The 17591-nt window shown below is 42.0% G+C and overlaps 1 protein-coding gene across 1 annotated transcript in view; it reads right to left on the reverse strand.

The window, feature by feature from the left end:
• tax1bp1b (Tax1 (human T-cell leukemia virus type I) binding protein 1b) overlaps positions 1–17591 on the reverse strand; it is a 101840-nt gene that overhangs the window by 51654 nt on the left and 32595 nt on the right. The window contains exons 3-5 of the mRNA XM_072575048.1: positions 16677–16779; positions 16115–16302; positions 4019–4177 (exon numbers count right to left, since the gene is read on the reverse strand). Coding sequence (XP_072431149.1) covers positions 4019–4177; positions 16115–16302; positions 16677–16779 — 450 coding nt within the window. The remainder of the gene's footprint in view (positions 1–4018; positions 4178–16114; positions 16303–16676; positions 16780–17591) is intronic.

Here is a 17591-nt window from a genome sequence, read left to right on the forward strand (position 1 = left end):
ACTCCCCATCACCAAACCATCATCTCCCAGACCATACAGAATCTCATCACCTCAGGAGATCTCCCACCCATAGCTTCCAACCTCACAGCGCGGGAACCCCGCACTGCCCGGTTCTACCTCCTTCCCAAGATCCACAAGTCTGACCACCCTGGCCGACCCATTGTCTCAGCGTGCTCCTGCCCCACTGAACTCATTTCTACCTACCTCGACACTGTCCTATCCCCCCTAGTCCAGGAAATCCCCACATACGTTCGAGACACCACCCATGCCCTCCACCTCCTCCAAGACTTCCGTTTCCCCGGCCCCCAACGTCTCATCTTCACCATGGATATCCAATCCCTCTACACCTCCATTCGCCATGACCAGGGCCTCCAAGCCCTCCGTTTTTTCCTCTCCCGATGTCCCCAACAGTACCCTTCCACTGACACCCTCATTCGTTTGGCCGAACTGGTCCTCACCCTTAACAATTTCTCCTTTGAATCCTCCTACTTCCTCCAGACCAAAGGGGTAGCCATAGGCATATGTATGGGCACCAGCTATGACTGTCTCTTTGTTGGCTACTACTCCCCACCTCTTCCTCCGCTACACTAATGACTGCATTGGCGCCACCTCGTGCTCCTGCAATTCATCAACTTCACCAACACATTCCACCCTGACCTTAAATTTACCTGGACCATCTATGACATCTCCCTCCCCTTCCTGGGCCTCTCCATCTCCATTAATGACGACCGACTTGACACTGACATTTTTTTACAAACCCACCGACTCCCACAGCTACCTGGATTACACCTCTTCCCACCCTACCTCTTGCAAAAATGCAATCCCGTATTCCCAAATCCTCCACCTCCGCTGTATCTGCTCCCAGGAGGGCCAGTTCCACCACAGAACACACCAGATGGCCTCCTTCTTTAGAGACCGCAATTTCCCTTCCCACGTGGTTAAAGATGCCCTCCAGCGCATCTCATCCACATCCCGCACCCCTGTCCTCAGACCCCACCCCTCCAACCGTAACAAGGACACCTTCCACCCTACCAACCTTCACAGAAACCAAATCATCCGACGACATTTCCGCCACCTCCAAAAAGAACCCGCCACCAGGGATATATTTCCCTCCCCACCCTACTCCGCAATCCGCAAAGACCGTTCCCTCCGTGACTACCGGTTCAGGTCCACCCCCCCCCCCCCCCCACAACCCACCCTTCCGTCCTGGCACCTTCCCCTGCCACCGCAGGAATTGCAAAACCTGCGCCCACACCACCTCCATCCAAGGCCCTAAAGGAGCCTTCCACATCCATCAAAGTTATCCCTGCACATCCACCAATATCATTTATTGTATCCATTCCTCCCGATGCGGTCTCCTCTACACTGGGGAGATTGGACACCTCCTAGCACAGAGCTTTAGGGAACATCTACAGGACACCCGCACCGATCAAACACACTGCCCTGTGGCCCAACATTTCAACTCCCCCTCCCACTCTGCCGAGAACATGGAGGTCCTGGGCCTCCTTCACCGCCGCTCCCTCACCACCCGACACCTGGAGGAAGAACGCCTCATCTTCCACCTCGGAACACTTCAACCCCAGGGCATCAATGTGGACTTCAACAGTTTCCTCATTTCCCCTTCCCCCACCTCACCCTAGTTCCAAACTTCCAGCTCAGCACTATCCCCATGACTTTCCTACCTGCCTATCTTCTTTTCCACCTATCCACTCCACCCTCCCCCCTGACCTATCACCTTCATCCCCTCCCCCACTCACCTATTGTACTCTATGCTACTTTCTCCCCACCCCCACCCTCCTCCAGCTTATCTCTCCACCCTTCAGGCTCTCTGCCTTTATTCCTGATGAAGGGCTTTTGCCCGAAACGTCGATTTTATTGCTCCTCGGATGCTGCCTGAATTGCTGTGCTCTTCCAGCACCACTAATCCATAACTTGGCTAATTATCCATTTAAAAAAAAGGAAAAGCCAAAATATGCTCATAGCTCCTTTTATATTTGGTGATCTGAATGCGATATATGAGGGTATACTTAAGACTTTATTCATGAAAACTCACTTTGCACAACATAATGTCTTCTACTTCTGCTAGAAAAGGTATTTTAACTATTAAAGTCTGTACTGTCGGAGATGTTCAAATACTCAAACATCAAAGGCAGTAGAAAACTACTCCAATGAATTTCTAATACAATTTTGCTGTGATTTTTAAATTGAATAGCTTGTAAAAAGAATAGATGCTCTTCAAGTCAAAGACTAAAATACATATCTACAAAATAAAACTATTGCTTCAAATTTTAAAAAGTCTAATTTGGTTTTAAAGGCTGCCAGCCAATTATCTAGCAACTTGTATTACTCACAAAGCCATTAAGTTAGCTATGAGTTCTTGGGGCTTAAATTAATAAGTGTTGCAGAAAATCTTGCAAATCAACTGAAAAATATCTATTGAGAACTCAAGAATATTAAGTCTTAGTTGGCCCAAGTGCTATCTATTCCACATATTTGTTTGATTAAAAAGAAAAGCAAAAAAAAACTGACCTTTTTTTCCCAGTATGTCCCAATGAGTTTTATAGTTAATCAAGGACTTTACTGAAATTCAGCACCATTGTAAATGCAGGAAGTGAATGAGTCACTTTATTATTTGTTGGACCTTGTAGTGTGTAATGTGATGATGACCAGATAATCTGTTTTAGTGATGGTGGCGCAGTGATAAATACTGCCTCAGTTAAGATTTATTAATTACGAAAGCACTTAATGTCTTTGCCTAAGGCATGGTAGGTATAGGAGAGTACTTTGGTCGGGTATGGAAGGTTTAAGTTTTAAAGAAGGCTGTAGAGGCTGCGACTTTTTCACTGGAGCATACAAAGTTGAAAGTTGACTGATAGATGTTTATAATGAGGTGTATGGATAGAGTTAATGGTAATTACCTTTTCCCAAGGATGGTGAATTTCAAGACTCTGAGGCATATTTTTAAGGTGAGTGGAGAGAGATTTTAAAAAAGACATGGGGTCAATTTGTTTTTTTTACACGGAGGGCCGTTTGCATGTGGAATGAACATTTTGAGGAAGTGGTAGATGTGGTACAATTACAACCTTTACAAGACATTTGGATGGATACATGAATAGGAAAAGTTTGGAGGGATATGGGCCATTAGCAGGTAGGTGGGACTCAGTTAGTTTGGGATTATGTTCAGCACAGACTGGTTGGACCAAAGGGTCTGTTTCTGTTCTGTATGATTCTATGACTGTATGACATTTCAGAGCAACTTTGCTCACAGCAAAGGAGATACTAAAATTCAAGACTGGCCCAGTCAATCTAGTTCTGAACAGCCCAGAAACAAAGTGGAATCTGCAATTTATTCTCAACTCCGCATATGAATAACTTTCTGGAATTGGACAAACCCATGTTGTCTTCTACACCAGTATAAAAGACTCAATAACAGCTAAGACCTTCTCTATAAGGAACTTGACCAAAGTTGGAGCAAATTATTGCCGGAATCTGTACCAAAAGCAAAAAAAAAGGGCAGGAAATTTATGGGTCAGGCAGTATGCATCGAGAAAGTGCAATCTAACTTTCTAGATTACTCTTCAGCGCACCTTGAAGAGTCATCTACACTTGAAACATTAGCTATCTCTCTCTGTAGATGCTGCCTGACCTGCTGTGATTACCAGCATTTTTTGTTTCCATTTCAAAAGTTGTTCAGATCAGAAGCAGTAAAAGCGTTGGAAACCTTTTTATGAGTATTCACAAGAATTACTGTGTTTTTCCTAAACAAAACAGAGATAGTACTCCAAACAGAAAATTAAGCTCAAAGTTTCCTTCATCTTCTAAGTGCATGAAATAAATTTACAGGCAGTTCTTCTATAATGCAATCGTTATGTTCTTGCGCAACCCCACATTATGGAAAAATCATGCCTTAGAAACAGTATCCCCAATTCATCAGTCACATGACAGTGAATTCACATTAACGAAAGACTCGTTAGTAGAACAACCTGTATTAGAACTCTAAAATCTTTGAAATGCTTACCTTGTAATCCTTTTTAATTTGGTCACAGACTTCTTTCTCATGATGCATTTCTTTTTCAATCTTTTCCACTCGCTCACCTAACTGGAGTACTTCCTCTTCAAGTTCCGATTTAGTTTTCAACAACTCATCCTTTTCCTTCAGTAGCAGTTCAATCTTTTGCTGAAAATGTAAATTAGATATCCAACTTATCATACTGAATCCACAAGTTAATTCTAATACTAAAAAAGAAAAGTTAAAACAAAAATTCAAACTTAACAACAAAGACGAAAAGTCAAATGGCTATAGCTTTAACATTCCTTTGTTAACTTCAGGAACTATTTGTGAACTATTTTGCTACCACATTTTTATCTCTACATGTAGTTTCCCAGAATAACAATAATATGGCGCATGCAGATTCAATCAACCTCCAAATCTGCTGTCAACTGTTACTGTAATCATTTCTGGCTTTCATCTAACTGGGCAGATTCTAAAACAAGCCCAAACAGAGCATTACTTAGTCAATTACAAGTTTAAAAACTAACATGTATTCTACTTAATTTGTGTTTTAGTTCCAAAAACCATGGCATAAAATTAAGTTTGATAAAATGTACAGAGAGAAGCTATCCAGAGATACTGTACCAACATGGTTTTGCCATTTGTGTATTCTGAATGGGTCCCTCTCAAATTAACTCTGCTGACCAAAAGTAAATTATGTCAGTTTGGCATACAGAATTCATTTGAGAGATTTGGCCACATTGCTTCTAAGAATAACTGACATGTGAAAAACTGAGCACAGACTTAAAAGGTTTTTGTGTAATGAAACAGTAGAACAACCTCCAGATGTAGCCAATGGCTCATGTAATGTCTGTTCAAAATCTTACCAAGATCTGTGGATAATCTTTAAGCACACTACCAAAACAGGTTTGGGAGCAGATAATATTTGACTTTTCTGTGACACCTTCTCAAAGTGTATCCCTTTCACATCTTTAAGGGAGAAATACCTCATTCATATTAGGTATTATAGGGCCAAGAGAAAAGTTAAAACCATGGAGGTTAATTAACCTACAGCTACATTTATCAGACCCAGACCACAACATTTTGGGATAGTTGGAAAACAGACAAAACTGAACTTGAGCTGTGTACTTGGAATAATAAAACACAGATTTTCTTTAGCCTGCAAAGCCTTGCAGTGAATACAACAGTAGCTTGAGACCCTTTGCTGAGTTGGCATCAGGTTTCATTCTTCAAAAAGTCATACATCGAAAAACACTATACAGCATTTATGGAATGTCACTGGCCGGACATTAAATGAAAATTTTAAAACTAAGTTATGCTAACGGGAAACCAAAGAACAGTCAACGAGTTGAACTGAATGGACTGTTTTAGTGCTGTATGATTCTATGACCAAATGAACTTGCTTAAAATTGGACTTAGTGAGTTAGAGCTGAATTGTGACAGGCATCTGCTGAAGGAAATATTACTTTATAAAACTCAAAATCTTCAGAATTATCAACCTCACTGGGTTGTGGATGTTGGATCATTGAAAATACTTGAGATTTAGATTGGCAGATTTTTGATGTCTTGATTGATTAAGGATGTGAGAAGTGTGCAGACAAGTGGAATTGAAGTTGAAGACCAGCCACGAGCATGTTAAATGAATGAGCCGGCTCAATACTCCTACTCTTCTTTGTTCTACTCTTATGTTATGAAAATTGCCAGTAATATTTATATAGTTTGCATCTCAGCACTACTTTGGTAAAATAGCATTTTACAGCCTTGTTTATGCTTGACAAAACTGTTGGAATTATATGATGATATAACTAGTAGAGTGGTACATTTGGATTTTCAGAAAAGTTTGACACAGTTTGACAAAGTGCCACATGATGAGATTTAAGCACATGGAAAGCGTATTCAGATGGATATAAAAAGAATAGGAATAAATGGGTCCTTTTCAAATTGGCAGGGTGCCTCAGGGATAGGTACTGGGACCCCGGCTATTCACATTATATATTAATGATTGGAATGACAAAGTGTAACATCTCAAAATTTGCAGGTGATACCAAGTTGGTGGGAGGGTGAATTGTGAGGAGGATGCAGAGATCTTTCAGTATGGAATACAGGGAGAACTAGCCATTTGGATACAGACAGGCTCAAAGTTACAAGATAGAGGGTGGTGGTGGAGGGTTGTTTTTCAGACTGGAGGCCTGTGACCAGTGGAATGCCACAAGGATCGGTGCTGGGGCCTCTACTTTTTGTCATTTACATAAATGATTTGGATGCGAGCATAAGAGGTACAGTTAGTAAGTTTGCACATGACATCAAAATTGGACGTGTAGTGGGCAGCGAAGAGGGTTACCTCAGGTTACAGCAGGACCTGGACCAGATGGGCCAATGGGCTGAGAAGTGGCAGATGGAGTTTAATTCCGATAAATGGGAGGTGCTGTATTTTGGGAAAGCAAATCTTAGCAGGACTTATACACTAAATGGTAAGGTCCTAGGGAGTGTTGCTGAACAAAGAGACCTTGGAGTGCAAGTTCATAGCTCCTTGAAAGTGGAGTCACAGGTAGATAGGATAGTGAAGGCGGCATTTGGTATGCTTTCCTTTATTGGTCAGAGTACAGGAGTTGGGAGGTCATGTTTCAGCTGTACAGGACATTGCTTAAGCCACTTTTGGAATATTGCGTGCAATTCTGGTCTCCTTCCTATCGGAAAGATGTTGTGAAACTTGAAAGGATTCAGAAAAGATTTATAAGGATGTTGCCAGGGTTGGAGGATTTGAGCTATAGGAATTCCAGGATACAAATGCTACAGGAAGGATAGAAAGGGAGGCAAGAGAGGAGGGGAAGTTGCATTTTTGATAAAGGATAGCACTACAGCTGTGCTGAGGGAGGATATTCCCGGAAATAAATTCAGGGAAGTTATTTGGGTGGAACTGAGATATAAGAAAGGGATGATCACCTTATTGGGATTGTATTATAGACCTCCTAATAGTCAGAGGGAAATTGAGAAACAAACTTGTAAGGAGATCTCAGTTATCTGTAAGAATAATAGGGTAGTTATGATAGGGGAGTTTAGCTTTCCAAACATCGACTGAGACTGCCATAGTGTTAAAGGTTTCGATGGAGAGGAATTTCTTAAGTGCATACAAGAAAATTTTCTGGTTCAGTATGTGGATGTACTTACTAGAGAAGGTGCAAATCTTGACCTACTCTTGGGAAATAAGGCAGGGCAGGTGACTGAGGTGTCAGTGGGGGAGCACTTCAGGGCCAGCGATCATAATTCTATTCATTTTAAAATCGTGATGGATAAGGATAGACCAGATCTAAAAGTTGAAGTTCTAAATTGGAGAAAGGCCAATTTTGACAGCATTAGGCAAGAACTTTCGAAAGCTGATTGGAGGCAGATGTTCGCAGGTAAAGGGATGGCTGGAAAATGATAATGCCTTCAGAAATGAGATAATAAGAATCCAGAGAAAGTATATTCCTGTCAGGGTGAAAGGGAAGGTTGGTAGGTATAGGGAATGCTGGATGACTAAAGAAACTGAGGGTTTGGTTAAGAAAAAGAAGGAAACATATGTCAGTTATAGACAGGATAAGTCACGTGAATCCTTAGAAGAGTATAAAGGAAGTCGAGTATACTTGAGAGGGAAATCAGGAGGGCAAAAAGGGGACACGAGATAGTTTTGGCAAGTAGAATTAAGGAGAATCCAAAGGGTTTTTACAAATATATTAAGGACAAAAGAGTAACTAGGGAGAGAATAGGGCCCCTCAAAGATTAGAAAGGCAGCCTTTGTGTGGAGCCACAGAAAATGGGAGAGATATTAAATGAATATTTTGCATCAGTATTTACTGTGGAAAAGGATATGGAAGATATAGACTGTAGGGAAATAGATGGTGGCATCTTGCAAAATGTCCAGATTACAGAGGAGGAAGTGCTGGATGTCTTGAAACGGGTAAAGGTGGATAAATCCCCGGGACCTGATCAGGTGTACTCGAGAACTCTGTGGGAAGCTCGAGAAGTGATTGCTGGGCCTCTTGCTGAGATATTTGTATCATCGATAGTCACAGGTGAGGTGCCGGAAGACTGAAGGTTGGCAAACGTGGTGCCACTGTTGAAGAAGGGCAGTAAAGACAAGCCAGGGAACTATAGACCAGTGAGCCTGACCTCAGTGGTGGGCAAGTTGTTGGAGGGAATCCTGAGGGACAGGATGTGCATGTATTTGGAAAGGCAAGGACTGATTAGGGATAGTCAACATGGCTTTCGGAAATCATGTCTCACAAACATGATTGAGTTTTTTGAAGAAGTAACAAAGAAGATTGAGGAGGGCAGAGTGGTAGAGGTGACCTATATGGACTTCAGTAAGGTGTTCGACAAGGTGCCCCACGGGAGACTAATTAGCAAGGTTAGATCTCATGGAATACAGGGAGAACTAGCCATTCGGATACAGAACTGGCTTAAAGGTAGAAGACAGAGGGATGTTTTTCAGACTAGAGGCCTGTGACCAGTGGAGTGCCACAATGATCGATGCTGGGTCCTCTACTTTTTGTCATTTACATAAATGATTTGAATGGGAGCATAAGAGGTACAGTTTTAAGTTTGCAGATGACACCAAAATTGGAGGTGTAGTGGACAGCAAAGAGGGTTACATCAGATTACAACAGGAACTGGACCAGATGGGCCAATGGGCTGAGAAGTGGCAGATGGAGTTTAATTCCGATAAATGCAAGGTGCTGCATTTTGGGAAAGCAAATCTTAGCAGATGGTATACACTTAATGGTAAGTCCTCGGGAGTGTTGCTGAACAAAGAGACCTTGGAGTGCATGTTCATAGTTCCTTGAAAGTGGAGTCACAGGTAGATAGATAGTGAAGAAGGCATTTGGGAAACTTTCCTTTATTGGTCAGAGTATTGAGTACAGGAGTTGGGAGATCATGTTGCAGCTGTACAGGACATTGGTTAGGCCACTGTTGGAATATTGCGTGCAATTCTGGTCTCCTTCCTATTGGAAAGATGTTGTGAAACTTGAAAGGGTTCAAAAACGATTTATAAGGATATTGCCAGGGTTGGAGGATTTCAGCTATAGGGAGCTGCTGAACAGGCTGGAGCTGTTTTCCCTGGAGCGTCGGAAGCTGAGGGGTGACCTTATAGAGGGTTACAAAATTATAAGGGGCATGGATAGGATAAATAGTCAAAGTCTTTTCCCTGGAGTCAGGGAATCCAGACGAGAGAGCACAGGTTTAGGTTGTGAGGGGAAAGATATAAAGGAGACCTAAGGGGCAATTCTTTCTCACAGAGGGTGATACGCATATGGAATGAGCTGCCAGAGGAAGTGGTGGAGGCTGGTACAATTGCAATATTTAAACGGCATTTGGATGGGTATATGAATAGGAAGGGTTTGGAGGGAAATGGGCCGGGTGCTGGCAGGTGGGACTAGATTGGGTTGGGATATCTGGTTGGCAAGGACAGGTTGGACCGAAGGGTCTGTTTCCATGCTGTACATCTCTATGACTCTATCCGGATAGGTTAGATGAGTGGGCAAGTCAATGGCAGATGCATTATAGTTTGCAAATAAAATCCTCTCATTTATCCAAAATGAATAAGTTGGCAGATTACTACCTGAAAGGCAGTAAATTGGGAGAGGGGAGTGTGCAGCAGAATCTGGGTGTCCTTGTGCACCAGTCGCTGAAGGTAAGCATGCAGGTGCAGCAGGCGGTAAAGAAGGCGAAACATATGTTGGCCTTCATTGCAAGAGGTTGAGTACAGGAGCAGGGATATGCTGTTGCAGTTATACAGGGCCCTGGTGAGGCCACACCTAGAATATTGTGTGCAGTTTTGGTTTCCTTTTTTGAGGAGGGACGCTCTTGCTTTTGAGGGAATGCAGCCAAGGTTCACCAGACTGATTGCAGGACTAACATATGAGGAGAAATTGACTAGGTTGGGATTATTTATGCTGGAGTTCAGGTGAATGAAGTAGAATCTCAGAGATTCATAAAATTCTAACAGACCTAGATAGGATCGATGAAAGGAGGATGTTCCCAATAATTGGTGTGTCCAGAACCAGGCATCACAGTCTGGGGATTCGGGGTAGACCATTTAGGACAAAGATAGGGAGACATTTCTTCACCCAAAAAGAGTGGCGAGCCTGTGGAATTCATTACCACAGGAAGTCGTTGATACCAAAACATTGAATGAATTCAAGAGGTGGTTAGATATAGCACTTGGGACAAATGGGATAAAATGGGGAGAAAGCAGGATTAGGGCTACTGAATTAGATGATCAGCTATGACGGTGATGAATGGCAAAGCAGACTCGAAGGGCTGAATGGCCTCTTCCTGCTCCTATTTTCCATGTTTCTGCGTTTAAAATATAGGTAGCAAATGGTTAGACATCACAAAAAGGTCGCAAAATGCTATTTTAACAAAATAGTGTTGCGATGCAATTTATGTAAATATTACGGCAATTTTCATCACATAAGAGCAGAAGACAGAAGAGTAGGAGTATTGAGCCGGCTGATCTTAACTTCAATCCCACTTACCTGCACACTTCTCACATCTTAATTCATCAAGACATCAAAACTCCACCAATCTAAGCCTTAAATATTTTCAATGATCCAACATCCACAACCCACAGAGGTTGATAATTCTGAAGATTTACAACTCTGAGTGAAGAAATTCTTCATCTGTTCTGAATGATCAACCACTTGATGATGATTCCCATGTTGTAAACCAGGAAAAACAACTTTTCAGTTTCTACCCAGTTAAGATTTTTTTCAGGTTATCCCATCAATTCTCAGTTTGCAAAACTCCAGAGAATACAGACCTATTCTGATGGTGTTACTCCCTTTTTGGCCACTACTACACAAATGCTGGCTTCTCACTGATCTTTGTTCCAGAATAATAATTGTGCAGCAATCTATGCAGTTAGCCTTGTCAAGACACTCAAATGCAGCAAATTTGTAGCTCAATACCAGGGATGACCTGACAGCCATCAAAAGTAGAGGCAAAGTGATAGGTACGTTTACTAGAAGAGCAATCCAGAGACCCAGGTTGATGCTCTGGGTTTACAATAAAAGATTGTGCAATTCATATTCAGTTAATAAATTTGAAATTAATAGCTCATCTAATGATGACCATTGAACCATAATTAATGGTCTTAAAACTCCATCTCATTCAGTAAATTTATCATCCTTATATGGTCTGGCCTGAAGCAATGTAGTTGACTCCTTAAGGCCCTCTGAAATGGCTGAGCAAACAACTCCACTGCACCTGTTACAAAGTCTGATAAAACAAACAAAAACAGACAGACCACCTGGCATTGACCAAGATCATTCACCAAAAACAATGGCACACTACACACTATCGACATAATAAATTCTTCCTCACTACAACCAAGACAGCTGTCCTGCAAACTAATCAAGCAAAAACCAGACACCGACTCTTTCACGGAATGATGTGCCTTATAGACTATTTCCCACACATCATCATGATCCCTAGTATGTCCTGTCTGACTGGTCGGATAAACTACTGAGAGGTAGGTGCACCTATATATTTGGGAATGAGTTGTTTTGAGATTCCTCAACATTAGTTCCGGTTCCCATGAATCCTAGCACTTCTATCCAGTTGATAAATCAGTAATTCTCCACACCGAACAGCACTTGGAAGATGCAAGGATACAGAACGTAGTCTGAGTGACAGACTTTAATGTCTATCTTCAAGAATGACTCAGCAGCAGCCATGTTGACCAAGCTTGCTGAGGTCTAAAGGATATGGTTTCAGGACTGGATCTGTGGCAGGTGTTGACTTGAATTTATCTTTCCTAATCTTGTTTCCACAGGTAGATCCAAACCTAATATTTTATTTTACACCACCACACAATTCTTGTGGAAACCGAGTCTTATTTTCTCACTGAGGAAACACTCTTCTGTCTTGTTTGACACAAACAATGTGCTGATGGGATGGATTCTGAGCAGGTCCGGTACAAGTAAAAGCCAGACACTCCTGAGTTATGATGCGCCAAATCATAGCAGCAGAATTATACTCAGTTACAATCAATCAATCTCCTACTCCACCATACCATCAAATTAGGGGCCAAACCTAGTTTCATGAGAGTGCAGGAGCTGCACCAGCCAAAGCCACATCATAGGTTTACTAATATACTGAACAGCAGAAGCAGCATGTGATTGACAGAGTCAAGTAACCCCACAAACAAGTGATCAGATCCAAGATCTGCAGGCCTGTGAAATCCAGTCTTGAATGGTGCGGACAACTAAACAAATAATTGAAAGAAGATATACTCAGCCTCAACGCCACAAAAATGCAGCATTTGCAAGAATCTTCAGCAACAAGCACTGGGTTGATGATCAATTTCAGCATCTTACTGAGACTGCAAAGTACCATAGGTGCCAGCCTGCAGCCAATTCAATCTACCTGACATCAAGAAATGACTGAAGGAACGAGATGCTATAATAGCTCAGGGTCCAGATATGGGTTCATTCTGGCAATATAACAGGACGTCATGCCCTTCAACAAGCTGTTCCAGGACAGCAATAACAATACTGGCATCCATCCAGCAATGTGGGCAATTGCCCATCTATGCTCCATATACAAAAAGCAACAGTAATCCAAACTGGCCAATTACTGCCCTATTAGTTATAGCCAATCTAGCTTGTGATGGATCGAGTTGTCAACAATGCTAACTGGCAGTTACTCAGCAAAACCCTGCACAGTAACACTCAATAACCAGGCCCACTGAGCTCTTGACCTCATACACCCTTGGTCTAAAAGAGGGGAAATGCAACTAACACAACCCTTGACACAAAGGTTGCATTTGACTACATCCAGCACCAAGGAAGATGGCTGTGCTTGTTGCAAGTCAAATAATCTGTTATGATGTCCTGGATCTGAGGAGTTCCACAGGGTAGTGTCTTGGGCATAAGCATTTTCAGTTGCTTCCCTGAAATTCCATCCATCTAACTTCATTGGGTCAGAGGTAGGGATGTTCGCTGATGACTGTGCAAAGTTCAACACATTTGCAAGTCACCAGATACTCAAGCAATCTCTGTTCAAATGCAGCAAGATCTGGACAACATGCAGGCTTGGGATAACAAGTCGAAACTAACAGTCACATCATATAAATGACAGGCAAAACCATCGCCATCAAGAAAAAAAAACTCAACAATCAGCTCCTGGACATTCAATACCATTACCATTTCTGAATCCCCCACCATCTATCCCATGGGGATAACCCGACTGTGGCATGGTGGCTCAGTGGTTAGTACTGCTGCCTCACAGCGCCACAGACCCGGGTTCAATTCCCGCCTCAGCCAACTGTATGTGTGGAGTTTGCACATTCTCCCCGTGTCTGCGTGGGTTTCCTCCGGGTGCTCCGGTTTCCTCCCACAGTCCAAAAATGTGCAGGTTAGGTGAATTGGCCATGCTAAATTGCCCATAGTGTTAGGTGAAGGGGTAAATGTATGGGAATGGGTTGCTCTTCGGAGGGTCGGTGTGGACTTGTTGGGCCAAACAGCCTGCTTCCACACTGTAAGTAATCTAATCTAACCATTGAACTGAAACTGAACAAGTCATATAAATACTGTAAGTGCAAGTGCAGGTCAAATAGCTGGGAAATCTCCTGTGAGTAATTCACTTAATGACTCCTCAAAAATTGTCCACCACATGTAAGACACAGGATAGTATGCTCACTGTCCATCTGAACTGCATGAGTGCAGCTGCAACAATATTCTAGAAGTTTGAACATACCCAAGACAAAGCATTTCATTTGATCACCACCCTATCTAACACCTTCAACATGCATTTCCTCCACCATCCACACACAATGGCAGCAGTGTGCACCATTAACAAGCTGTACTGTAATTACTCACCAAGGCTGCTTAGACAACACCTTCCAAACTGACAACTAGTACCAAGACTGGCAGTAGTAGGAGTCCTATGGGACCGCAACTTGAACGCGTCCCTCGAAGCCACATACCATCCTGGCTTGAAATTAATTCACTGTTGCTGGGTCATAGTCCTGGAAGTTCCTCCTTAACAGCACTGAGAACATACCTTCGTCACATGGACTGCAGTTTCAAGTGAAATTAGGAACAGGCAATAAATGCTGCCTAAATTGATGCCACATGGTCAACTGACTTAAGAAAAGATTTTTATCTCCTGCATACATCACCGGTTCCCAACCTTTTCAGAATCAAAGCACACTTCAATGAGACAAACAATTCCATACTGCACACTTTTTTTCAGCTGAATTGATTGCTTGTAAACATCACACTAACAGTGCCACAGTAGGAATGGAGAGATCAATGAGTCCCACCTGCAGCTTCCTCACTCCATTCAGCCATGTCTCACAACATGCATCCATCCTGTAAAGGGTGCCATGAGGCCCAGTCACCAAAAGGACGTCCAGTCGGGGGGGGCAACAGCTACCCTTTATCTTGCAGAACTCATGTGAGATGGTGTGTCAAACCCCCTCAACCTGACTCAATACTGACAAAAGGCTAGTGCTGTGCTCTGCAGCTCCTACACTCACCATATTCTTGGTTCTACTTTGGTAGTGGTGCATAATCTGACTGGCTAAGCCCAATATGGGGGCAAAAGCCAAAGGTGATAGTCCTGCACAGCGCATGAGTGCTGTTCACCAATCAGACACTGCATACTGTGTTATTTCCCCATCCAATGAATGGCAATACTGTTCACCAATCAGACAGCTATTCTCACAGCAAAAATCTCACCTTGTTGTGGCACTCTGGGCAAAAACCATTGTACTACATGACAGCTAAAGCTGCCACTGTTGAACTCACTAAAAGCAATTGGGAAAATAAAGCTGAGTCACTGAGGGCTCACTTTACAGTAATAATATCAGGAGTTTGAATGTAACCCTACCGATGGGCCGAAAGGTTGAGTGCATGTGGATGAAATTTCCTCACCAACCATTACCCCAGGAAGAAGGCACTCAGCAAATGTGTTATTCGTCAAGGAGAGACAAACAGAGCTAATGCTTCACCTTTCATAAAGACCATTCTTCCTGCATGCTTCAGACACAGGAATGTTTCAGATTAATCAGATCTACCTCAAAGCTGTGAACATTCGTTTGCAGAACATATTGAAGACCATGGTTGATACTAAGTGACATGGGAATAGTACGAGAAAGGTGGAGCCGAGATCAGCTCTCAGGTTGTTGTTCAACTCCAGCTCGTTTTTTATGCCTTTTGTCACCCATTCATATGCATTTCAGCAAGGATAGATGTTCTGAAGAAGGAATCCTAAATGCAGAAATGTTGGCGTCAACTATAACAATCTAACTGGGAGAAAGTAAGGACTGCAGATGCTGGAGATCAGAGTCAAAAAGTGTGGCACTGGAAAAGAACAGCAGATCAGGCAGCATCCGAGGAGCAGCAGAGTTTATGTTTCGGGCACGAAACCTCAACTCTTCTACTCCTCAAATGCTGCCTGACCTGTTGTGCTTTTAGAGCACCACACTTTTTGACTCTAACAATTTAACTGCCTTCCAAAGATCATTAGACAGTACAGTAAAAACAACTGCTGAAGTAACTCAACACTTTGGACAGTGTCTATCAGGAGAGAAATACAGTTAACATTGAGCCAAAGGATTTCTACAGAATACCAGATTTTACCTTATCAAACAGGCCACTGAAGGCACAATTTAACAAACGAGCAGCCCCTGGCTAACGAGTAGATACGCTTTATAACTGGTGTAAAATTATGAAGCACTGAATTGAAATCAAGCGGCCATTTTGGAAGCTACAAATGTTTATGGGTTTACTATGTAAACAATCAAGACAGAGTTAATACAACTGAGTTCAAAATGTACAATTATATTAGAAAAATAGGATTACAGAATTGGTGAAGTCTTTTTAATTTGTTTCACTTGATTGGAAAGAATAATTCCAATACTAAAAAAGTCAAAAGATTTGAGCTTGGACCATAAGTGCACTATGAATACTTTTAAAAATTATAATTGTTACAAATTATTTGTATATAATAAAATCTCTGTTGGACAACAAGATCTAGATGCATCCTGTACACTAGGTTACTATTGCACCTATTTTGAATATTTGAATTAAACTAACATTCAAGGAATCCTACCTCAAGAAAACTTGTTTTTGTTGTTACCACTAGCATGTCAGAGTTTGTGTCATCTTCCATGGTCAGCAAGTCATCTGTGGGAGATGGCACACGGAACTGAAAAGGTGTACTTGCTCCTCGGATTTCTCCCTTGTTGGTGACATAGCAAAACTGATAAAATTCACCATCATCATTTGGAAGATAATAACCTGTTACAAGATACATTTTTTAAAATATAAATATTTCTCAACTTATGCTCCAATTCACAATTTCATAAAATCTTCATCTTAGCTGTTAATTTTATTAAGGTTCAAATCAAAAGAAAATCATTGCAGATGTTCACAAAATAATTTAACTAATCATTAATATGCATTGACAGAAATAGTAATTTACACAAAAACCAAGCATTAATGACAGAAATATCCAAGATTGCACTGGTAACCTATATGACGGAGATTCATCTCCATAGCTGCTACCGGAGTTCTGCATTTCCAGTATTTTCCAGCCACAGTAAAAATGCATGCAAGACAAGCAAATGTTTAAAAAGCAGTGAATTCTTCCAAATGCGTTCAAGTTTGCTTACCTTGGAAAACAATGACACGATTAAATGAAATTCCTTCTGCATAATTTTCTGGTACTTGAGACCACAGAAATGTGTAGTAATCACGAGCAGTGCTCCAACCAACCTAAACAGGAGAAAATACATGAACCATCCTCAATATCTCTGTCATATATTTTAACTTCAGGTACTTTTGCCAACTTAAGTACTGATTCCAAAGAATACCTTAGTGACATATGTCCAAAATCAGACATATCAAAAAAACTTCACGATAAATTCAATGTAAAAAGAGATCAAACATAACAAGCAGCAGTAATTATCAAGAAATGTTCATATTAAGGCAAAATGTGGGCGGCACGGTGGCACAGTGGTTAGCACTGTTGCCTCACAGCACCAGAGACCTGGGTTCAATTCCCACCTCAGGCGACTGACTGTGTGGAGTTTGCACGTTCTCCCCGTGTCCGCGTGGGTTTCCTCCGGGTGCTCCGGTTTCCTCCCACAGTCCAAAGATGTGCAGGTCAGGTGGATTGGCCATGCTAAATTGCCCGTAGTGTTAGGTAAGGAGTAGATGTAGGGGTATGGGTGGGTTGCGCTTCGGCGGGGCGGTGTGGACTTGTTGGGCCGAAGGGCCTGTTTCCACACTGTAAGTAATCTAATCTAATCTAATCTAAAAATGAATATTATATGCTGTTTATTCCAAATTTCCAAAATGTGCGCTATGGAATGAGATGCAGTCCTATCACAGATAAGCTATTCTGAGATAAGACCAATAGGATCTGTGTCTCCACCAGTCTACCCAATGCTGTAACATCTAGATTCACTATTGGTATAAGGAGTAGTTGGGGTCAATAACATACTCTCATTTTATGCGAGGCCAGAAAAACCATGTGGGAGAATGGTTCGGAGGATTGTGTGGATAAAGAAAGATGAGGATGAGTG

Source organism: Chiloscyllium punctatum, chromosome 8 (assembly GCF_047496795.1).
Source record: "Chiloscyllium punctatum isolate Juve2018m chromosome 8, sChiPun1.3, whole genome shotgun sequence".
NCBI lineage: Eukaryota > Metazoa > Chordata > Chondrichthyes > Orectolobiformes > Hemiscylliidae > Chiloscyllium > Chiloscyllium punctatum.